Here is a 24716-nt window from a genome sequence, read left to right as displayed (position 1 = left end):
CTAAGATGCCCTCTGTGTGCATTTTTCATTAAATTCCACCCTGGCATCAATGTGGGTTTAATGTGCTGAGAAGTTTGATACCAAACTTCTCAGTTTTCAGTGTAGCCATTATGGTGCTGTGGAGTTTAGTGACAAACTCCCTGCACCATATACTCTTAATGGCATTACTGCACTTACAATGTCTAAGAATGGACTTAGACACTGTAGGGGTACAGGACCCATGCACCCGTATCCTCACCACTGGTATAGTGCACCCAGCTAGAGGGGTGACTGATCTATGCCTGGGCAGTGGGTTGTAGGCATGGCACATAGGGATGTGTGCCATGTCGACTCTTCACTTTGTTCTACACCAAAACACGTAGCCTGAAAAGGCAGTGTGTGTGTGTGTGTGTAAAGGTACAGGGCCTCAAAGGGTGGAACAATAAGTGCTGCAGCCCTTAGAGGTCTTCCCTGGTCACAGTTCGCTGGGTACCTGAGGTACCATTTACCAGGGGCTGACCCGTCGCCAGAGATGACAATTAGGTTAGTTTTGGGGAAAGAACACAGGCCCTGGGAACCTGATTGGCAGCGACCCAGGGCACATCAAGTCAAAGTGCATCAGTAGTCTGGCAACAAAAGTGGGGGTGTTACTGCAACAGAAAACCACTTTCCTACCTGCAGGGCCATAGGAATTATGAGGTAATGGAGGACTAAATTATTGTGCAGGTTTAACTAATTTATGCAGCAAGAAAAGGCAAATTATACAGCTAATGTGACACATTCTGTGGCAGTATTATCTCACTATTGTCTCCTAACACACATCCATGTTTGACTTGCACGTTTCAAATCATTAGAAGCAATTTAACACCTAAATACAGCAATCGGCAACTAAAAAGTGACCTGTTAACATTTTCTCAAAGAGTCTGCCACTGTACCGCACTACATATGACACTTAAAAAAAAAAACGAGCCTTCTATCCGTTTGGGCTGGAAACTATTTTTTTGTTTTTGTTGAAATTTGCAACTTATGCCACAGAAGGTGGATTATGGGGTTGGTGCAGTAAAGCCATAATTATGTTGAAAGCATAGCAACCATATAACTGAATAGTTCGATGGCCTAGAATATATCCACCGGTTTCCACTGCAGCAGCTATCTCTTGGGCTTTATTATTATTGTTATTTTATTTAAAAAAAATATATATATATATTGTTATTTTATAAACTGTTTTTGTAGAAGAATGCTACCCCTGCATGGCTGCCACTTAGGCCTAATGGAGCATGGGGAGATGTGTTGAAAGCCATAGAGCACTCAGTGTTTAGGATAATATTCTCTTATGAACATCAGATGCCTGCGTTCAGAGCAGAGGGGAACAGAAGGGAGCTCTAGAATGATGAACGAGTGAGAACCTTCTCCTGGTGCTGATCACCTGCCTGTCATCCTCTTACTTGCACATACCGAATGAACAAATAGGCACCTTTTAAGCAACTTCCTGATTTTCCGATGGTCTGATTGGCTACACCACTCTGCTGGCAGAGAATTTCACAGCTAGCCTCCTCAGATGTAGAGGAGCCTTCTGTCTAAGATTCTGCACTGCACTTTCTGGATTGAGAGTAGGTTTGCACTGCAGAGGAGTAAAGGATTCTGGAGGGTAGACACCAAATGATCTTCTGAGTGAGTTAAATTTAGAGATCATCCTGAGGGGCTTTATGATGGAGGCATGTGAGAAGTTGGCCTGATGTATGATGTCACTAGTTCTAGTGTACACCTTATATCAGTCCAAATACCCTTATGGTGATTGGTTGTAAAGTCAACCTTATAGACCAGCTATCCTAGTGGTAGCATGGACAAGAGCAGTCTTAGGCTAAACTCTGAATGGCATGTGAAGCCAGCTGTGATACCATATATAATCCCTTGAATACCAAATGAAAGGACACCACAACAGATATATATATAAACTAAAGTGTATTTATTCTAAGCAAACCCTCAGCACTCTTTATGAGATTAGAGGTAAGTACAACACAGTCTTATTTAAGCATACATTAAGTCACACAGGTAAGTAATACAGTTAGGCCCTAGGGGCCACGCAAACCATATACTAAGTAAGTGGTATAAGAACCACTGTCACGGAAATAGAATAGGCCTAGGCCTAGGGAATCGCTGGGGCTACACTACACTAGCGTTAGTTAGGAAGTGGGAGGCCCACGGGATTCGTGTGCAGAGTGGAAACACTCACGCGTAATGCGTAAAAGTCAATAGCAATAGTACAGTTTAGAAAACTGTAGATTTAGGACACTTCCGGAGTAGCTAGGAAGTTGAGACTTGAAAACTAGACACTAGGATAGTCACTATCCTGATGAGCACCGGAGTACCCAAGTTACCTAGCCCACAGGCTGCGGGTGCATAGGGGTGAAGATGCGTCGTTTTCGTCGTCGACTCCTATGGATGCCTGAAGAAAGATGCTGACAGGCAGTCAGTGAAGAGTGTCCGGTGGATCCCAAGGCTGGGATCAAGAAGAGAAGAAACCTGCAAGCAGAAGGGACAGAGTCAAGGTCACTAGCCAGTGACCACGTGGAACCAGGAAGGAACCAGGCGATGTCGTGAAGATTGCAGGTGAAGGTGAAGCTTGTCGCTGCAGCCAGGAGGACCAGGAAGCGTCGAGGACGACCAGGACCAGGAGGCGAGCTGTCCCACGAAGGCTCTTGCTGTCGGCGGCGTCGAAGTTGGACTAGGACTCACCAAGCCTTGGCAAGCGGAACCCACGAAGAACGAAGGACTTGCTTCTGGTGCAGACCAGGAAGGTCTGGGGTGCTTCTTCTTTGCAGAGAAGCGGGAGCCAGTCTGGAGGAGCCAAACCAGCGCAGAAGATTTCAGGGTGCGTCGTCACAAAGGCCACTAGCCAGCGGGCAAGCAACCGGACAGACGCGGCAAGCAGGAAAATGCTGAAGGGCCCCACGCAGGACTCGTGGAGTGTGGGGGGCTGATCTTCGGTGCAGATGGTGCTTGGGGTTGGGGCTTCTCAATCCCCGGTGCACAACTTCGAGGGTACCTCAGAAGCTGCGCTTTAAGTTACTAGCCTTTTTTCCCAGGTAGCCGGTCCCACGTCGCTCGTCGCCTCCACGGATCTCAGCTTTGCTGTCGATGTGGATCAGGGTCGGAGAAGTCTGGAAGTCAAGGCTCTGGTCAGGCTCTGCAGTCGGTTCCTCGTAGAACGTGGGCAAAGCAAAGGGTAGTCTCTTGATGGCGCCTGTTTGCACAGGGTAGCCACTCCTTGGCTACAAGGGAGATTCTTCAGTCTTCTTCTTTCATCGAATGTCGAAGGTCCAGAGTTTCTGTTCAAGTTTGCAGGTTCAGGATAATCTAAAGTCTTGAGGCCCAACTCCCACTCTTATACTAATCTGGGGGGCTGGGATACCTGCTAGGTCACGCCTTATGGGTGGGACCTGGGAGGGGGTGGTTACACCCACTTCCCTTTGTCCAGTTTCGCGCCAGAGCTGGGGCTGGAGTGCCCCAGCGCCGGTTTGAACTGGACTATGCAAGGAACACCTTGTGTGCCCCAGGCATGTCTCATTCCTTTCAGCCCACCCTGCCCCAATACACTAAAGGCTGTCTGGGGAGGTGCTAGCACCTCCCCAAGCAGGAAACCTATTGTCCAGGCCTCCCTGGCTGGGATCACTCCCAGCAGCAGGAGGTCAGACTTGTGTCTGTGGCAGCAGCATCCATTTTGTGATGCTGAGGCTTTGGTTAGTTAAACAGCAAAGTAGGATTTTAACATGTCTCTCCCTCTAGAAGGGAGGGATAATATCCTCATCACCAGAAATGGTATGGGGGTATTATTCCAAAGTGTTAGACACCTTACACGACATGTTTTGATAAAGCCAAACCATAGTTACCATAACCGTTTAAGATTATAAGGCACTTTAAGAGTATATGGTAGGCTATATCATAGAACAGCTATAAGGACTTGGTTCCGAAAGCTGCAGACAGGCTCAGCTCATGCTAGAGCACCATCTCACATGTTACCAAGCACTCTGCCTCCAGGATTGTTAAGGCCTGCCATAGGAGTGACTGATAGGGACACATGTGTCTATATATAAGGGTAGATATAGGCATACTATATCTAAGCAAGGGGTGATTACACGACCTTGCCCCAGCTGAGTGATCAGCCAGTTGTGTCTGATTGGAAGGCCAGACCAGGGGTGGCATAATACATGCTGCAGCCCCTGGGAGGCCTAGGGTACACCTATGCCCTGGGTACCTAGGGTACACTGTACAGGGTCCAATAAGGTGATCCTTACCAATTGGTTATGTACCTAGGGTACATGGAGTCCATTTTACAGAGAGAGCAGACAGCCTGAGATCCTGAATGGCAGGATCTCAGGCCAACTAAGTCGAAAAACCAGCTAGACACTAGGCAAAAAGTTGGGGGTAACCATAGTCAGATATCCACCTTCCTACACAACCCCCCCCCAAACGAAAGGAGATAAGGCTGGCCTTGACAAGGTAAGCCTCTATTGCCTGAGTGGCCATATAAGGAAGAACCAGCACTGGCATGGTTACCCCCTGTCTCATGGTCCACTAAGCAATCCCTCATCCTAAAGATATCATAGGGTCTCCACCATAGGGAATCTCTACCTTTGGTGTGTCTTTGCAAAGTAAAAGGCTGGTGTTGAGATGGAGTACTGAAGTGAGTGTCCTCAAAGTGAGGCCTCAGCTTCCTCCAATCATCCTCCACCATGGATGCCTTTCTTTCTCTAACTGAGTTGCACTGTGCTCTCAGGGTCAGCCTCTGGCTACCTAAAGCTGGAGGCTGGGTCCCTTTTGTGGGCTTACTGGAGGGACAGGTCAGGTTTGGGGCCCTAGGGTCCCATGTTTGCCTGTGCCCAACAGAATCCCTCTGGGGGAGGTCCCTAACTACCTGTGAAGGGGATCCCTCAGGAATGTTTTTACCCATCACCTGGCTAGGGCTACTAGCCAGGCAATCCTCATTCTTTTGATGGGGGGGGTTCTTGTGGACAGGGGCCCTCTTGGGGTCCACTGGCCTCCCTGACCTCTGCAGCCCTGGGCTGACTGAGGCAGGGTAGAGAGAGGCAGGCTACCTGCACCAGACTGGGTCCCACCTTGGAAGGGGCCACTGACATCAGAGGCTCTGCCAGGCCAGGCCTGGCTACCTCTGGGGCAGTTCCTTCACAAGGGGTGAGGTCAGATCCCTGCGGAGGCTGACCTTTTCCTAATGTCTGGGGAGAGGGAGACTTTTCTTCCTCCCCACTACTCTCTGTTTGTGTGGAGTGATCCATAGTTTCAGGCTTCACTACACCTAAGTCAGTCTGAGTATGGGCTGAGACCATTACAGCCTTGCCAACCTTTTCAGGAAGGCACTCAGTTTGTGTTTGAGCTGTGACTGTCACAGCTCTGCCAATTTCTACAGGGAAGTCTGTCTGTGCCTGGGCTGTGGCTACCACTGCCCTTCCAACCTTTTCAGGGAGGAAATCTGCTTGGACAGGGGTTGTGACTGGCACAACCCCACTACCCTTTTGGGAAAGGCCTACCATTTTGGAATGGGTGTCTTGTTCAACTCCAGCCCAAGCTGAGAGTTCTAAGTCATTCCCCAGTAAGCAGTCCACAGGCAAGGTTGGAGACACTGCCCCCCTTTTAGGGCCAGTGACACCTCCCCAGCTGAGACATACCTCTGCCATGGGATGACTGTTCTGTTTGCCATCAATGTTAGTCACCTGGTATGAGAAACCAGGCAAAAGCTGCTCAGAGGGAACTAGCCTATGGGCCACCATAGTGATGCTAGCTCCAGTGTCTCTGTAGGCCTCAGCTTTTCTACCATTGATGTAGGGTTCCTGTCTGTACCTACCCAAAGTGTTGGGACAGGCAGTGAAGTTGGCAAACCCCATGCCACCATCACAGACAAGAGTAGCTGCTGTAGGGGAATTGGCTAAGCCAGGATCCCCCTGTGTTCCCCAAGAAAACCCAACCAAATTTTTGGGGGCACTCCCACCACCTGGGGGATTACTGCTGACAGTAATAGGTGGTGTGACAGGAGTAGTTGGAGGAACAGTTTTGTTTTTAGCCTGTGGACAACTGCTGTCAGTTTTCCAATGCCCAGGAGTTTTACACACATGGCAGTAAGGCTTTTTAACTGTGGTAGAGGAGGGAGCTTGGGACCCACCACCCTGTGTGGAGTTTTGGGGCCCTGAGGAAGATTTCTCTTTTGCTTTATCCCCACCCTTCTCTTGAGGCTTGGTGGTATCTTTCTTTTGGTCACCACCCTGATTTTTAGGCCTAATCCTGGTCCTGACCCATTTATCTGCCCTCTTTCCCAATTCTTGGGGAGAGGTCAAATCTGAGTCTACCAGGTGTTGATGGAGAAGCTGGTTCTGACAATTACTAAGGATCTGCTCCCTCATAATCAAGTTGTACAATCTTGTATAGTCCTGTACCTTGCTGCCATTTAACCAACCTTCCAAAGCCTTAGTGGCACAATCCACAAAATCAGACCAGTCCTGTGTCTGTGTCTTCTGGGTGTCTCTGAACAACAACCTATATTGCTCAGTGGTTAAGCCAAACCCATCTATCAGAGCACTCTTCAGGACTTTGTAATTGTTTGCATCCTCATCACTGACTGTGAGGAGCTTGTCTCTGCCTTTGTCAGAAAAGGAGAGCCACAAGATAGCTGCCCACTGACTTTGGGGTACCTGCTGTACTTTGCAGGCCCTCTCCAAAGCAGTCATCCACTTGTGGATGTCATCCCCATTCTGATATGGGGGGACTATCTTGCTTAGGTTTCTATGGTCATAAGACCTATCCCTATCTCTAGGAATGTTGCTGCCACCAGTGGGTTCTGACCCACACAATTTTTGCTCTCTAGCCAGAGCAAGCTTCTCCTTGGCAAGGGCAAGTTCTTCCCTCTGAATCCTCAGATTAGCTTCCCTCATTCTGGCTTCATGCTCCTTTCTCTCAGGTGAAGTCATTCCCCTGTGAGAGGAAGCATTAGAGATGCTAGAGACATGGGAGTGGATGGATTCCCTTGAAGGGGATCTGTCCCTCCTGCTTCTCTGTGAAAGCCTACTTGTGGGTCTGTATGGGGGGACCCCATGCACACTCCCATGTAGGCTTATGTTAGCCTGGCTAAGTCTTCCTACTTGGCCCTGGCTGTCTACCTCTTCTTCTGAAGTCCCATCTGACTCATCTGTGGTGGGTAGACCCTTATCTACAGCTATGGCACCATCCCTGGCAGCTCTTTCAGCATCATAGGCCTCCAGAAGCTCCACTAGCTGTCTAAGGGTAGGGTTGGAACCCTGTTTTATTCCTCTGGAGGTACACAAATGTCTCATCTCCTGGAATGTTAAGGTATCATACCTAGAGGGGGTCTTCTGCAGACCTGCCCCTCCTGAGAGAGCATCTACTTGATCTCCTCCCAGAGGCATGATCTAGTGAGGGTGTGGTGTGTGCACCTACCTACACTAGTTGTTTCTACTAAACCTCTCTAGTAGTTGTAGTCAGGGTGTGTTACTCCCTTCAACCTACAACTACTAAGTCCAGTAGGACTTAAGTATTATAAACTATGTTATATGTACCTAGACAATATCTGTGTGATCTTTCAATTTAGTATCTTAAGATTACAATGGTATTACAACAGCAAGCTCAGATCCCAACCGCTGCTCACCAATGTGAGAAGTTGGCCTGATGTATGATGTCACTAGTTCTAGTGTACACCTTATATCAGTCCAAATACCCTTATGGTGATTGGTTGTAAAGTCAACCTTATAGACCAGCTATCCTAGTGGTAGCATGGACAAGAGCAGTCTTAGGCTAAACTCTGAATGGCATGTGAAGCCAGCTGTGATACCATATATAATCCCTTGAATACCAAATGAAAGGACACCACAACAGATATATATATAAAATAAAGTGTATTTATTCTAAGCAAACCCTCAGCACTCTTTATGAGATTAGAGGTAAGTACAACACAGTCTTATTTAAGCATACATTAAGTCACACAGGTAAGTAATACAGTTAGGCCCTAGGGGCCACGCAAACCATATACTAAGTAAGTGGTATAAGAACCACTGTCACGGAAATAGAATAGGCCTAGGCCTAGGGAATCGCTGGGGCTACACTACACTAGCGTTAGTTAGGAAGTGGGAGGCCCACGGGATTCGTGTGCAGAGTGGAAACACTCACGCGTAATGCGTAAAAGTCAATAGCAATAGTACAGTTTAGAAAACGGTAGATTTAGGACACTTCCGGAGTAGCTAGGAAGTTGAGACTTGAAAACTAGACACTAGGATAGTCACTATCCTGATGAGCACCGGAGTACCCAAGTTACCTAGCCCACAGGCTGCGGGTGCATAGGGGTGAAGATGCGTCGTTTTCGTCGTCGACTCCTATGGATGCCTGAAGAAAGATGCTGACAGGCAGTCAGTGAAGAGTGTCCGGTGGATCCCAAGGCTGGGATCAAGAAGAGAAGAAACCTGCAAGCAGAAGGGACAGAGTCAAGGTCACTAGCCAGTGACCACGTGGAACCAGGAAGGAACCAGGCGATGTCGTGAAGATTGCAGGTGAAGGTGAAGCTTGTCGCTGCAGCCAGGAGGACCAGGAAGCGTCGAGGACGACCAGGACCAGGAGGCGAGCTGTCCCACGAAGGCTCTTGCTGTCGGCGGCGTCGAAGTTGGACTAGGACTCACCAAGCCTTGGCAAGCGGAACCCACGAAGAACGAAGGACTTGCTTCTGGTGCAGACCAGGAAGGTCTGGGGTGCTTCTTCTTTGCAGAGAAGCGGGAGCCAGTCTGGAGGAGCCAAACCAGCGCAGAAGATTTCAGGGTGCGTCGTCACAAAGGCCACTAGCCAGCGGGCAAGCAACCGGACAGACGCGGCAAGCAGGAAAATGCTGAAGGGCCCCACGCAGGACTCGTGGAGTGTGGGGGGCTGATCTTCGGTGCAGATGGTGCTTGGGGTTGGGGCTTCTCAATCCCCGGTGCACAACTTCGAGGGTACCTCAGAAGCTGCGCTTTAAGTTACTAGCCTTTTTTCCCAGGTAGCCGGTCCCACGTCGCTCGTCGCCTCCACGGATCTCAGCTTTGCTGTCGATGTGGATCAGGGTCGGAGAAGTCTGGAAGTCAAGGCTCTGGTCAGGCTCTGCAGTCGGTTCCTCGTAGAACGTGGGCAAAGCAAAGGGTAGTCTCTTGATGGCGCCTGTTTGCACAGGGTAGCCACTCCTTGGCTACAAGGGAGATTCTTCAGTCTTCTTCTTTCGTCGAATGTCGAAGGTCCAGAGTTTCTGTTCAAGTTTGCAGGTTCAGGATAATCTAAAGTCTTGAGGCCCAACTCCCACTCTTATACTAATCTGGGGGGCTGGGATACCTGCTAGGTCACGCCTTATGGGTGGGACCTGGGAGGGGGTGGTTACACCCACTTCCCTTTGTCCAGTTTCGCGCCAGAGCTGGGGCTGGAGTGCCCCAGCGCCGGTTTGAACTGGACTATGCAAGGAACACCTTGTGTGCCCCAGGCATGTCTCATTCCTTTCAGCCCACCCTGCCCCAATACACTAAAGGCTGTCTGGGGAGGTGCTAGCACCTCCCCAAGCAGGAAACCTATTGTCCAGGCCTCCCTGGCTGGGATCACTCCCAGCAGCAGGAGGTCAGACTTGTGTCTGTGGCAGCAGCATCCATTTTGTGATGCTGAGGCTTTGGTTAGTTAAACAGCAAAGTAGGATTTTAACATGTCTCTCCCTCTAGAAGGGAGGGATAATATCCTCATCAACAGAAATGGTATGGGGGTATTATTCCAAAGTGTTAGACACCTTACACGACATGTTTTGATAAAGCCAAACCATAGTTACCATAACCGTTTAAGATTATAAGGCACTTTAAGAGTATATGGTAGGCTATATCATAGAACAGCTATAAGGACTTGGTTCCGAAAGCTGCAGACAGGCTCAGCTCATGCTAGAGCACCATCTCACATGTTACCAAGCACTCTGCCTCCAGGATTGTTAAGGCCTGCCATAGGAGTGACTGATAGGGACACACGTGTCTATATATAAGGGTAGATATAGGCATACTATATCTAAGCAAGGGGTGATTACACGACCTTGCCCCAGCTGAGTGATCAGCCAGTTGTGTCTGATTGGAAGGCCAGACCAGGGGTGGCATAATACATGCTGCAGCCCCTGGGAGGCCTAGGGTACACCTATGCCCTGGGTACCTAGGGTACACTGTACAGGGTCCAATAAGGTGATCCTTACCAATTGGTTATGTACCTAGGGTACATGGAGTCCATTTTACAGAGAGAGCAGACAGCCTGAGATCCTGAATGGCAGGATCTCAGGCCAACTAAGTCGAAAAACCAGCTAGACACTAGGCAAAAAGTTGGGGGTAACCATAGTCAGATATCCACCTTCCTACAAGGCATGACACCTCTCTCACTACAGAGATACAGAGGGGCCCACAGGGCCCTCCTAGTGGGCCATGGCATTCTTTTCACAGATGACAGTATGTGTCTGTGTTTTGCTCCTTTTGCAACACACCTTGGCTACATTTCATCTAGCCATCACCTGGTTCCAAGACCCAGAGGAAAAACTCCAAGACCTGACCACATGGTACTCCCTTCCAGCATCAATATCACAACAAGCATTGGCATAGCCAACAGGTCTCGCCTTTGGGACTTTATAAGTGTTTAGTCATGCAACAGTTGATGTTGTTGCACCAAGGATATTGTGCTGCATAACTAAATACTTATAAGGCCTTAAAGGCGAGACCTATTGGCTATGCCTACAATTTATGTTGCCGCTTAGGAAAACACATCAAAGTGCATAGGGATAGAAAATTCAAGAGATGGAGAAAGACCCTGGATGCGACGGCCTTGTCTAAATTCCAGCAGCTTTGAAATTATTATTTGGTCTACTCTTGAAGACAGGAACCAAAGTGAGAGCCCTAGAAGCCAGAGAGGTTGAGGGTATGTGTAAAGGATGGTTGTGATCCAGATCTCAAAACACACATGCTGTAGGACCCTAAAACGGACCCGTCATATAGAGTGTCACTGAGTACTAATGTTAGGGGAAAGCAAGATGTCTGCACTACGAAGGATAGGATAATGGAGAGAGCTAAATACAAGTTCAGTGCCATCTATCAACAAACCAGAGATCAGAACATGTTGGCAATATACCAGCTAATTAGAGTAACTTGATAAGTAACATGAATTAGTTCCTATTAATTTGTTCAATTGTCTTCTAGGAATTTTTAAGAATTTTGGCTTTTCAAGCACATATACTTTTATGGTGTACCTTTCATGTGTTTCCCTCAGTACACAAAAGCAGTCACTGAGAGCTATGTTTTATTTCACTCTTTTGAGGAAAAAATGTGGCTGAGCCCAGTTCCTACTTTTGAGAACTTTCCAAAAGTGGTGCTGTCAAAGCAAGCTTATGTGCGTGAGGAGAATGGGACAGTCACATTACTTGTATTTTTTATTTGTATAGCACAATATGCAAAAGCTTCTTGACACTGCATAATAACACAATCAAAGGAAAAAAGAAAAAATTTGTAAAAACATAGAATTACAACAATTAAACTGAGGTGCAACCGAAACAGAGGTCTAAGCTTTTCCTGCTCCTTGCATGAGTAGCTTACCCAGTCCAAGTTTATTCCCCCTTTGCATTCTGGATTTGCAGCCCTTGCATCCCTTTATAAGACCAAGAATACAAGTCCCGGTATTGGAAAATAAACATGGTGCAAATGAGCTACTCAAGCATGGAACTGGGAAAGCTGATTATTGTGGCCCTTTGCGACCCAATTGACTCAGATTGTGGGTAAGAAATGTGAATAATGAAAACATCTTGAAACAGCTGAAATAGAGGCCGGCATGGTCCGATTAGTCACAGCGTACCCAGGTGTAGTAAGCGTCGCTGCACTGACACCGGTATATTTCAGCAAGAATCCTTTGTCCAGGTAAATGCAACCTTTCCACCTCTCAACTGCAGCGTACCTTTCGCCTCATAAAATAAGTCACATTGGGTTAGATTTTTCCCCCCTTCCCTCTGCCCGCCATTTCAATGTATTACGCTCAATTACTTCATTGTTGATTTACCTGTCATTAAAGGCATGTGTTGGAGCATGATTTATAGAGGCCGCTCTCGGTGCCAGTTCACTTGCATTAGATTGCAGAGTATTCAAGAAGGGCTTATTTGCGCGGTGTCACATTAGAGGCGCGATGATTGCAGCACAAAGCAATGTAAATGAGGTCTGAGAAAGTCCATCCGTCATGTTGTCATGTACTGAAGTTCTATTATTATTTATTACCATAATTGTGCTGTCTTTCCTCGGGTGACAAATTAGCATTGATGGGTCCCCGTGACAGGCCTGCACCGGACTCGCTCTGTATATTTTAATAGGGGCGCTCTGTATATTTTAATAGGGGCGACTGCAAGGTCTCTGCTCGCAGGACTAAGGGAGGTAGGCCGCAAAAATATACACAACCCCGGTCTCTTGAGGAAGGAACTTCGCATGTTTGTCGAAAGTTGTTGGTGGAGCTCAAATGTTGCGGTTTTGGGAGAGAAAAACAAGAGCAAGAAAACTGGATTCTTTGAATATTTTTTTGCGGGCTCTGCATCTATTAAACGACTTGAATCTCCCGCTTGCTAAATCACTTAAGTTACCATAGTAACATACATTTTGTCGACGGCACAACATTTTAATGAAACAACCTCATAAAAAAATGACGAAAGCAAGCAAAAAGTGACAGAACGGGCCATAGGAAAGCAACACACAAGCGCGCGAGCCTCGCGCTGAAAGTCCAAAAACAAAAGCGGCCCGCGTTCTGCTTAGTGACTGTTTTGAAGCACACTCATGCTTGTGGCACCATCCGCCTTGCGGGAGCGAGCAACAGCCAATTAGCATGCACGCCGCTGCTCGCTCCCGCAAGGTGGATACCGCCACAAGCACGAGTGTGTGCTTCAAAAAGAGCAGAGCGACGGCTAAAGGCCCTCCAATTCAGCGCATGCGCGCTGCATAGTCGAGACCTAAAAAGGACATTCAAACTGCACCGCCCTTCACATCACTTGTGGCACATGGAGTAGTGTTCTTATTGTTAGTAGACTACAAAAGGACCTGACAAATAAGTTCTACCCGCACAACTTCGGCTGTGTCTCACAAATCTGTGAACGTTTACATTGAGTATGCATCTCAAGTGGCTTTGATCCGCAAGGGCATACATTGCATACAATTTTCACAAGACTGCCTAACTGTATTTTTGCAAAAATTACACATATTTTGCCTGGAAACAAATGTTGTTTCACCAGTGCCTAATTAGCATGTGACCTCCTTGGGCTTCTCTAGCCAGACTCAATAAAGGGATATCAATGACCAGCCTCAGTGGCAACACCTAACCCACGTGGGTCTAGGACGTGAGTAACAGAGCTGGTACTATATAACCCTGCCTGTCTCATCCACCTGCCCTGTGAATTCACCCTACCTGTTGATTTATGAGAAACATAAAACAGCTCAGCAGGTCTCCTAATTGTCTGAACTACATGAAAGAGTTGAAGTGAGGCACCAATGAAATAACTTAGTTGTCAAGGACAGTCAGTATGACTGGGAGCTGAAGGGAACTTGAGCCAGGAAGATGTAGTCAGGGAAGTAATTGAGTAACAAATAGAACTCTACAGAGGGTAAAATAAATGCAAAGGTGAAGATGACTACATTTAGTTATAGGGGCTCACTCATGGAAGTGTTAAGGGGTTCTGCTGAAAAGAAAAATAAGACACGCGGAACTTTGCCTGCTGCTGAAGGGGACTCCAGGTCCCAGAAGTCTTTGTTGATTGAGGGAGGAGCTGCCCTTTCCCTCGCGCTGAAAAGCGCGCATCGCCACCTGCGACGCGGGACACGCGGAACTTTGTATGCTTCTGAAGGGGACTCCAGGTCCCAGAAGTCTTTGTTAATTGAGGGAGGAGCTGCCCTTTCACTCGCGTTGAAAAGCGCGCATCCCCACCCGCGACGCGGGACACGCATAACTTTGCCTGCTGCAGAAGGGGACTCCAGGTCCCAGAAGTCTTTGTTGATTGAGGGAGGAGCTGCCCTTTCACTCGCGCTGAAAAGCGCGCATTGCCACCCGCGACGCGGGAAATGCGGAACTTTGCCTGCTGCTGAAGGGGACTCCAGGTCCCAGAAGTCTTTGTTGATTGAGGGAGGAGCTGCCCTTTCACTCGCGCTGAAAAGCGCGCATCGCCACCCGCGACACGGGACATGCAGAACTTTGCCTGCTGCTGAAGGGGACTCCAGGTCTCAGAAGTCTTTGTTGATTGAGGGAGGAGCTGCCCTTTCACTCACTGTGATGATTGTAGGATTGTAGGACGAAGGCTGCTTAATCTATTGGAGAAGTTTGTCTAAACTGCTTAAACCGTTCATATTTGGGGTGTTACCATATTGATCACTTCTTGTGTTTTTTATTTTTTATTTCTTTCTTTGAATTTTTTGCTAAAAATCATATTTTTTAGAAGGTAGTTTAAATTTGTTTTTTGACACAAAAACACTTATACATTTTGGTGTTTTGGGGGGGCTACGGGTCCCGCTAGCGGGGTGGGTAAATGGAAAAAGGCAAGGAAAGCAGTAAAGAATGTATCTGCCGCCAAAAATTGTGTGATGAATAGAACTGATAATTTAATTACGGAATGCGAAGGGCTATTAGGTGTTGAGCTTCCCTTAGATATTGTTGATAACGATTTCACCCCCCAACGTTCAACCACTGTCCCCCAGATGTTTAAAAAATCTTTAAAAAAAGGAGTAGACATTGGCTGTGTGTCCTCAATGTTGGGTGGTGGGCTAACTCAGCCCGACTTTTCTCCCCCATTGTCCTTACCTTCCATTGACGATATTGTGGGAGAACTTGAGCCTTCCATTATCTGTGCGAATCGCTATGACGTCTTGGCTGGGGAATTGGATACTTGTGGGGAAGTGTATACCACACAAATTATCCCCCCCAGTAATAAGACTCCAAGTGTGGTAGTTCCCGCTAGACCCCCCTTAACACAGACCCTTACCCTGATGGTTGTTTCTTTAAAGGAGGAGGTTGGATCACTGAAAGGGATGATTGAGGAACTTATGGCCACTGTTAGGTTGTTAGTTCAGAATGGCACCCTACATACGCCTGTAGATTCTCGACCTTGTAACCCAAAAGAACCATTCAAAGAAGGTGATCCCACACTTTGTGAACAACAACATGCAGCCATAACTCAACCTAAACGAACCATTAAGGACCCAACTCCCCATCGGATCGCCCCCTCTGTAGCCCAGCCTTGTAGTATTTTGCAGAAGCAACTTTATTCCCAGGTGGCCATAAAACATGATAGGCCTACAAGACTAACATCAGACCCTCTAATGGGAGTCACTGCCCCGGCCCAACAAATCAAACAATTCACCCAACCCTCATTTCAGCCACAGACGTTTTTTTTAGTAAATGTCCCCAAGATTGTTCTTAGAAGTAGCATGGAGAATGCTGAATCCTTGAAAAATAAATCCATTCATTGGTTGCGGCATGTTAGGGGCTGCCGCTCATTGATCAGGGAAGATATTATCAGGGCACGGAGATGCATGTCCAATAATAATTCTATGGATTGCATCGAACTAACCCTGATTAATTCTGATCTGGCGGAAAATCTATTGGCACTAGAGTATAGGACCTGTGCCCCGGACTCGGCATTCATCCAGATCAGGCGTTTTCAAACAATTTCTGCAGCAAGGACCCATGACAAGGATGTATGTCGTTACAACGCACACTTTTACAACGCATGCACTTACAACGCATTTTTTACAACGCAACATCCACTACAACGCATTCCATTACATAGCATGACACTACAACGCATTTTTAAAAACTACCTTTACAACGCATTCCATTACATCGCATACTACCTTTACAACGCATACCATTACAACGCATAATATTAAATTGCATTTAAGGTAAGTATTGGATAGTATAGCGGTAACAATTACTATTCTAACTCCAGGGGGTGCAACAGTAGGGTAAGTGTTGGATAGTGTAGGTGCGTTGTAATGGTATGCGTTGTAAAGGTAGTATGCGATGTAATGGAATGCGTTGTAAAGGTAGTTTTTAAAAATGCGTTGTAGTGTCATGCGATGTAATGGAATGCGTTGTAGTGGATGTTGCGTTGTAAAAATTTCGTTGTAAGTGTAGTGCGTTGTAATAGTTGCGTTGTAAAGGTTGTTCACCCCGTGACAATGTGTTATCTCTGCCCAAATGCAGAGGGTCCTCACTTGAGGTGGTTGATTTACTACGGCAGGACTTCTATGTAAGCCAGGCTTTAGAACTTTCTTCAAATTTTAATATTCTAAGTTCCCCTGCTATTACTCAATCTTGCTCTGTCCCTGAACAATCCCAAATTAGAGTAACAGCTAATAGAAATGGTAGTCCTCCGGTTTCTAGTACGAAGAATCACGGGTTGGCAGCATTTTGTGATACTTCTGTTCCACTTCCTATCTTATCCCCTTTGGTTCAACCATCTTCTTTGGGAAATGGTTTTTCTATTTCCCAGCTCAAGATTCTTTCATGGAATGTGGCTGGGCTCCAAAACAAAATGTCTTTACCTGACTGGAATATTCTGATTGAGGAACACCATATCTGTATATTCCAAGAAACATGGAGCGTAGCACTACTATATAAGTCTGGCTACACTTGCTTTTTTACATCTGCTGTACATACGGGTAGGGGGCGGCCTTCTCGAGGTCTCATTGTCTGGGTCAAGATTGACATGAACTGTATAATAAAGGTGCAGCAATGTGTGAGCCCGGATATTATGTGGCTTTCGCTCAAAGGGTGCCAATGGTGGTAAAACCCTTGAATTGTTTAACGTCTACATAAAGGGGACTTCAGGGGGAAAAGCATCAGATATTGTTATGTCGTTGGAACAAGAATTATCCAAACGCCACCTAGATTCATATGTTATGATAGCCGGGGATTTTAATTGTACCTTTGAGCCTTTATGTTCTGAAGATTTGTTGGGGGTAGATGAAGACGACCCCAAGTGGGGTGTCGCATTGCTAAATATACCCCCTATTAAGAAATGGTTACAGGTAGCAATACAGAGTAGCGCTCTTACCTTAGAAGTAGATCTAAGGGCTGCGAATGGCAGAACACCTTCTGATACCGCTGGGGCTAATACATATAATAGGGTGTCTTGCCCCTCACAAATCGATTATATACTAATCGATATCAGATTTTGGAGATTTATAATAGATATGGAAGTGGTCCCTTCTATCGATAGTGATCATAATACACTAAGCCTGACAATAGATTCGCTCTGGGCTCCTTATATTCCCATAAATCAGGGGACAGGCCCTCTAATGAGTACAAAAGACTTGGCCCCCTCAAACTGCAGTAGGTTTCTTAAATGGCCACGAGTGGCGGCACAAGAGTCTCGAATGGCTGAGATCAAGTGCATACTCAGCGAAAGTACATCTAAACTCCATGAGGCCCAGAGTGAAGAGGACAGTCTGTTTAGGATCCCTGAATTATATGGAAGCATGATGACTCAGTTGGGGTCTCTACTTACTATAAAGAATCACGATGGCAATCAAGCCAAATGTCGCAAAAACTGCCGGACGTGGTTCAATGCGGACTGCAGAAAGAAGAAAAAGGCATTGATCATAGCGATAAAAAGTAGACATTGTCCCTCAGTTAGGGAAACTAGAAAGGATTACAAAAACGCTGTTATTCAAGCTAAACGTGATTGGGAGGAGACACACTGGCAGAATCTAAGGGACGCAAGTGTAGCCAGGGATCCCAATCTTTTTTGGGATGTGGTTAGGCGGTTGGGAAATAAAGAACCTGATCTAATCCCTAACCACATCGCAAATCAGGATTGGTTTAACCACTTTGGGAAACTTTACTCGGGGCCCAGCTCAACCCCTCAAGATGGGTCTGTCGGCCTAATAAGTGGTTACCCCACTCAGGATGTCATTACTCCCTTTAACACAAGGGAAATAGAGGAAGCCATCATGAAAATTGTTCCAGCAAAAGCCGCAGGCCCGGATGGCGTCCCGGGTGACCTTTTTCTTGCAGACCCCCTTAATTGAGCAATTTATATTAAGGTTTTAATCAACTCGATTGTAGAGGGTAGTGCAGTACCCGACTCATGGAAAGGTGCAGAGGTGGTACCTATTTTCATAAAAGGTGCTAGGGAGGACCCTGCCAACTACCGTCCAATTAGCTTGATTGATGCTATGCAGAAAGTAGTTGGCAGGGTGTTGCTTTAGAGAATCCACCATTGGGTGGATGACAAGGATGTTCTTTCCCAATATCAAGCGGGTTTTAGGGCTTGTACAGGTACAGTGGATCAAGCATTTAGATTGCTGCTAATCTATTGGAAGGTTGTCCTTATTGGCAAAGGCAGTCTTTATTTGGCCTTTATTGACCTGAAGACTGCCTTTGACCTAGTGCCCTGAGATCGGCTGTGGCAACTACTAGGCGAGATGGGGAGTGATCCTATGATCCTGAATCTGCTTATCCGCCTTCATGCGGGGAATTACGCCCAAGTAAGGTGGGGATCTCAGGCCCAGAAGACAGAAAGGATCCCTGTAAATAGAGGAGTCCGCCAGAGTTGTGTAATGGCGCCCACCCTATTCTCTTTATTTATTAATGGGGTGGTTAGCTATTTACAAGAATTTCCATTGGATGCCCCGTCTCTGGCAGGAGACAAGGTTCCTACCCTGCTCTTTGCGGATGACACTCTCCTACTGTCTAAAACTGCGACTGGGCTCCAGAAGCTTTTAGACAGGTTCCATCTGTTCTGTAAATCTAGGGGGTTGGTTGTTAACACCACCAAAACTAAGCTTATGATGTTTAATCCCTACAAGCCACATAAAGTAAATTTCATACTAGATGATACACCTTTAGAGCGTGTCCTAACGTTTGATTACTTGGGGATTCGGCTTGCTGAGAAAATGCATTGGAGGCACCATATTGACAAAATGCTGTTGAGCCATAAACGTGTGGTAGGAACACTTCTGAAAGAACATTGCTCCTCGCAGAGCAGACCTGTGGCTCCTGCCCTCACGATTTATGCAGCTAAAGCTGTTAGCTCAGCTCTCTATGGTGCCGAATTATGGGGCTTCGACAATGTCGATGGAATTAATAGATCTGAACATAAATTATTTAGAGATCTAGTGATGCTTCCCAGCAAGGTACCCCTAAAACCCCTGATGAGTGACCTGGGTAGGCGCTCCTTTAAAGATATTGCTAGGCTGCGGCCCCTGTTATTCTGGGCCCGCCTGCGTCGTACCCCAGAGCTTGGCAGCTACGCCTCTGCGCTTACAGAAGTGATGGCTATGGAGGGCAATCAAAAGATTAGTTGGTTATCTAACCTCAAAAAATTGGTTTTGGCACTTGGCTTGAAGGACTCGTGGGATAATCAAATCCCAATCAGTAAGGTCGACCTAAAAAAGCGCTACTGGGCCTGGGTGGACGCACAAGAGCTTTGCAACCCAAGACTAGGGAGACTTACAGACGAATTTTATTTACACAAGCCGCACATATTTTTAGAACCCTATTTAGATTTTATTCAGATACCATGTGACAGGGCACTTTACATTCAGTTCAGGATAGGTACTCTCCCGATACGAGAACTAACTGTAAAATGGAGTGTCCCATATCAGACAACAGTGGATTGCCCGTGCTGCAAGGCCCCAGCTGAAACTTTGGCCCATTTTATGTTTGCTTGCCCCGCTTATAAGAAGGCAAGAACAAGATGGCTAAAACCTATTTGTAGTTCATTGGGCACTCGTGAACACAGGGTTGCCTTGCGTATACTGAAAACGGATGCACGGACCTTTTTGGCCTGCGGCACGGCCAAGTATCTTGGCCGTGCCTGGATAGTAAGGCATAAAATACTACGCGCTACAACCTAGATGAACTATTGTATTTATAGCGCATCTCCTGTTGCACCTCCATTTATTTATTTGCCCTATAAATTGAAATTAAGCTGAAATTGAACAAATTTATGATCACATAAAACTTTTAATCTGAAATTGCCCATTGTTATTTTAGTATGGATATTTTTAATTGCTGTTTTTATGGATTGTATGTATCTTAGACCACGTTTTATCTCATAATTTGTATTTTTATGATGTCTGGTCTCATGTTGTTGCTTTTAAGATACTTGTTATCGAATAAAGCTACTTTTGACTTGAAAAAGAATGAGTTAAAGAGCGATGGGCACCCTGAGGTAATATTCAAATGTCAACAAGCATGGATTGTCGACGTGCAGGAAGGGATTTATTAGGAATAAAAGATGCAAACATGATTTTAAAATGAGGTTGACATATTCAATATAAGAAAGAAAAAGATGCAGAAAGGATGATGCTTCGTTGGAGGTACATCCCGTCTTGAATGAACAAGAACTTTGTTATTTCGACTAGCTTAAAATATGGGTTTAGGGTCGATAATGAAGTATGATATCATTAATTATGGGTCTCATAGATAATAAAATCTTAATTTGCCCCCTCCCAGACAATTGACCATAAAGCCACACATGGCCACGACGAAAGGAGATGAAGACCTAGTGAATCTGATTTTGAGCCGATGGAAAGACAAGGACACTGGACTGGATGAAGCCAAGTCTGAGTGGTACCATGCTTTCCTCTCTTTCCCCGATGCTAACAAGCCAAACAGTGTTACCGTAGGTAAGTACACAATGGTAAGTGTTGTATCTCTGGTTTTTTGAGGCCTTGTAGAGTGAGCTGCTTGCCCACCATGACTGAGTACTTCCGCCTCAAATAGATTTTTAGGAGCTTTGGTGCCTAAGCATCCTTGAACGAGGGATTGGCCAATGCCCTGATATAGGGTTAATCAAAATCTCAATGCAGGTTTGTCAAATTGCCACAGTCTTCTTAATGAGTGTCCCTTTATTTGGGAAGGTATCACTGCACCCGGTAATTACCAATTCCACAGGGTGATATATTTGCTGGGGTCAGTCGAGCCTCTCTGTTAGGAGTTGATAGTTGGAATGAGGACTGAACTGCTGTGTAAGAAATTGTACTCATGAACTCAGATGATTTTTCCTCATTCTGTTCACGTTATCAGGTTATATATAGGTTTTAAATAGAATTTAAATAACAATAAAGAGATTGTGTGTTGGGGTGATAGTGGGTAAAAGTGGGGGGAAGGGGAGAATTTTCATTTTCCTCCTGTGAATTATTAGTACAATTTGTGGCAAATCGTGCATTTTAAATCACATTGGTTCAGTGGCATTAGTGAAAACCGGATGAGATCTAAACACAATTGTTTGAGGTTCTCCTCAAAAGAACTGAGGGAATAACCACAAATAACGTAAGATTTAAAAGCAACATCACAAGGGGTTTGAATTTTTTTTCCCCATGGATTAATTGCCAGGATCGATCTGTGACAGAAATAGGGCCAGGCACCAAAATAAAAGTGGCCCACATAAAGGAGCCTAATAGCTAAACAAAAAGTGGTTCTCATGTGCAAATGAGGCTGTTTTCAACTTCTGAAGACACCCTGTATCGGTGTTTTGCGAGGCATGTGAGACTGCATGCATTTGTGATTTCTGCTGTCAATGTTTGCAGTGATATGAGGGAAAGCAACAAGTAAAATGAGCTAATCAGACAATAAACAGGCCCACCAACAGCCATAAAACTGCCCAATGAACTGACCTATCAGACCAGCCCTTCCAACACTGCCAGATTGCCCTGTAAGCCAGTCCGACCCTGCTAACTCGGAAAACTTAGCACAACTAGTAACATTTAGAGCAAACTGTACTGTGCAGTTGTCACCCCTCTCCTCAAATATGTTTTGGAAACTATAGTGGCAAATGGGGCATTTAAAATAAAATTTGCGCTTCAACAATAATAACTGTTGGATGGAGATCAAAAGGTACATCAACGATGATTGAGGTTGATAACTGAATAGTGTTTGTGCTTTGTACAGTGCTAAAGAGAGGTCCTCAATGCAGGACCAACAACTAAAGTGCTATTCGTGGCCTTAGAACCTCTGCCAGAACCCCATGCTGGCCAATCAGGCCTGCACACCAGTGGCACCTGCAGTGCTTATGTAAATAATGTGCAGCTTTTGTTCAAGAATTAACCCCAAGCCAAACAACACTTTGCTGATTGAGTCCCCACACTTAGCAAGAAGACCAACTTAAAGTCATTTGTTGCAAACCTGTGCCCTTTTATGGTTACCCTATAGTTTGCTTTCCATCATCTATATATAACACCAGCCCGGATGATGTATTTGCTTGTAATCAGGAGCTAACAAATTTTATAGTAACACCAAAACCACCATTGTTAGGTTTCAATCGTGTTTAAATGAAAATTTCAATGTGAAAAGCAAATCCACAATGGACATACTATCTGACAACTGTGGCCACCTCGCACTACAAAACCAGTTAAACCACTCTTTCTCCTTTGCACAGGACTACATCAAATATTGTAGGTAGCGAGTGCAGTATTTACACATAAAATATCTTGCTGCTTAGGTGGGACAAATCAAAAAACATATATAACAAGGAGACAAATGAACCCCATACACCCCTCCCCCTCCATGCCACTTAGTTTCAACATGTTGCATGTTATATTCAGGTTTACACTGGTACAGCCAATCAGGAATGAGGTGGGACCAGCTGCCAGCGACCCTCACGGACCTACAGGCGGAGGCGGCTTGGCACCCAGACATTTTGATTATCCACCTTGGGGGAACGACTTGACCAGGCAGGGGAGGAAAGCACTCCTCCACGACATACAGAGGGACGTCACGGAGACAGCCAGGGCCTTCGAAAGCCCCGCTATCATTTGATCAGAACTGATCAGAAGGAAGGAATGGCGCGGGCCGAATCCCAGAAAGCGGTCAAGAACTCCCGGAAGGGAGGAGGAGCCAAGATGGCGATCGGGACGGCAGCGTAGGCTCCCGGCTCCGTGAACCTCCACATCCCGCACAGACATCCTGCATGTGATCCTTAGCCTGCGCTATATGCCCGTGTTGGGGACCGAGAGCGGCAACTGATCGTGTGATTTTGAAGTTTCTGGCGGCGATACCGCCGGAGAAATTTTTATTCGAAGTTTGCGGCCTGTGCAACCCTGGAGCCGGGACCTCGGGTGGACAACATGGCCGGGCGGCAGTTTAACAACAGCGGCCTTTGGTGACTGGGTGGAGTCGGAGTACCGGAGCGGTGCGAATATTGGCCTGAATTTCGCCGTGGTCACTCCTACCACTAAGCGTAGCGGGACGAGTGCGTGCCCGAGGTGGCAGTTCCGGGATTCCCCGGTAAATTGCCTGAGCCTTCGCTGGTGAGCGGCCCGGACGCTGCCCGTAACTCGTCCCGATTTTCGCGGGCTGATCCTGGAGTTTCACGGGCGCTGCTCCGTGGTGGGGATGACTGTTACCCGTTACCACACACCAGATACATATTTTTGCTTGCCCCCGGAACCCTGTTTCCAGTGACTTGGAACTTGAGGTGCTTGTGCCTGGGTCCCGGTCCCAATCTGGAGTGGACCTACCCGGCGGCCATCTTGATAGTATGGAGCCTATCATCCTGTACACCGGGTCTCAGCAAGATTGGGCGTGTGTGACTAAGAGGAGCGTGCCGGGGCGAGCGCCGGGGGCTGTGCTGGGGTACGGTGACCTTCTCGAAGCTCTCGGTGCCCTTCATTCCACCATGGTTCACGGCGCCTGGGTATTGGGGAGAAAGCTCGATGGTGTGGCTTCAGCGTCGGGACAGTTGAGCTCTCCCTGTCCCCAGGTACATAGGGACTTGCTACACTTCGCACAGGAGGACAGTGTCGTGGCCGCCCCTGTGAATAAGGAAAAGCTGGAAACTCCGGACAATGTGCCAACGTGTGATCAGCTGGCTGTGGGTCTGGTCTGTTCCGGAGATTTTGGATTCGAGCGGGGGGTGGTGGCCTTGCCCCGCGCGCAGCCTCCGGCGACCCAGGCAATATTCCAGCAGCGGTCGCCTGCTCTGGCTGATTTCGCCTTCCTGGACCTTGTGTGCAGTGCGGACCCTGGGGCAGTCCTGGGAAAGATGATCCTTCAAAATGCTGACTGTGTTGGTATTCAGAGACGTCTGCCCTGCATGTGTGGTTCGCTCCCTGGTCATTTTTGGACGCTCTACTTCCTTGTAACATTGGACATGGCACTGGGTCGATGGGTGTTGGAAACAGCCCACTCCCACTCCGCAGGGTGGTGGTGGACTCCCCGAACACACTGTGGTAGCTTGGCTCGAGTGGTCAGGAAACAGGCGCAGTGCTAAGCATACAATATACCCATACAAGAACCATGCGTGCATCCGTTCCAAAAACGACTCTACACCGTAAAAATTATGAAAATATTCTTTCTTTATCTTTTTCTCTTAGTTGCTGATTGGAAAAATAAATAGGTCAATCACAATATACAAGTTTCAATTAGTGCAGGTCAAATAAATATTGGCTGTTTGATGAAATAAATAGGGGTGATCATAAATAACAGGGCATAAATACAAGTGCAATATATACAGACAATTAAATACTTTGAGGCAATAAATACTGTACCAATAAATATTGTACACCAACAAGTCCTGTGGACCTATAAATATAGTGCAGCAATAAATAGATAAAAATTCAATAAATACAGTATCCCCAATAAATAATTACAAGTATACAGCACCCCTCATATAATCAGATGACACTTCACTTCTTAAGGGCTGATTTGGCCCAGGCACAGCTTGTAGGGTT

General features: G+C 46.6%; 1 protein-coding gene across 1 annotated transcript in view; it reads left to right on the top strand.

Annotated features, from left to right (window-relative positions):
• The window catches only part of NAALADL1 (N-acetylated alpha-linked acidic dipeptidase like 1), a 362700-nt gene that overhangs the window by 4760 nt on the left and 333224 nt on the right, over positions 1-24716 (top strand). The window contains exon 2 of the mRNA XM_085625455.1: positions 20500-20672. Coding sequence (XP_085481581.1) covers positions 20500-20672 — 173 coding nt within the window. The remainder of the gene's footprint in view (positions 1-20499; positions 20673-24716) is intronic.

This window comes from Triturus cristatus, chromosome 9 (assembly GCF_964204655.1).
Source record: "Triturus cristatus chromosome 9, aTriCri1.1, whole genome shotgun sequence".
NCBI classification, from domain to species: Eukaryota; Metazoa; Chordata; class Amphibia; order Caudata; family Salamandridae; genus Triturus; species Triturus cristatus.
This window is presented reverse-complemented; position numbering and strand designations above follow the sequence as displayed.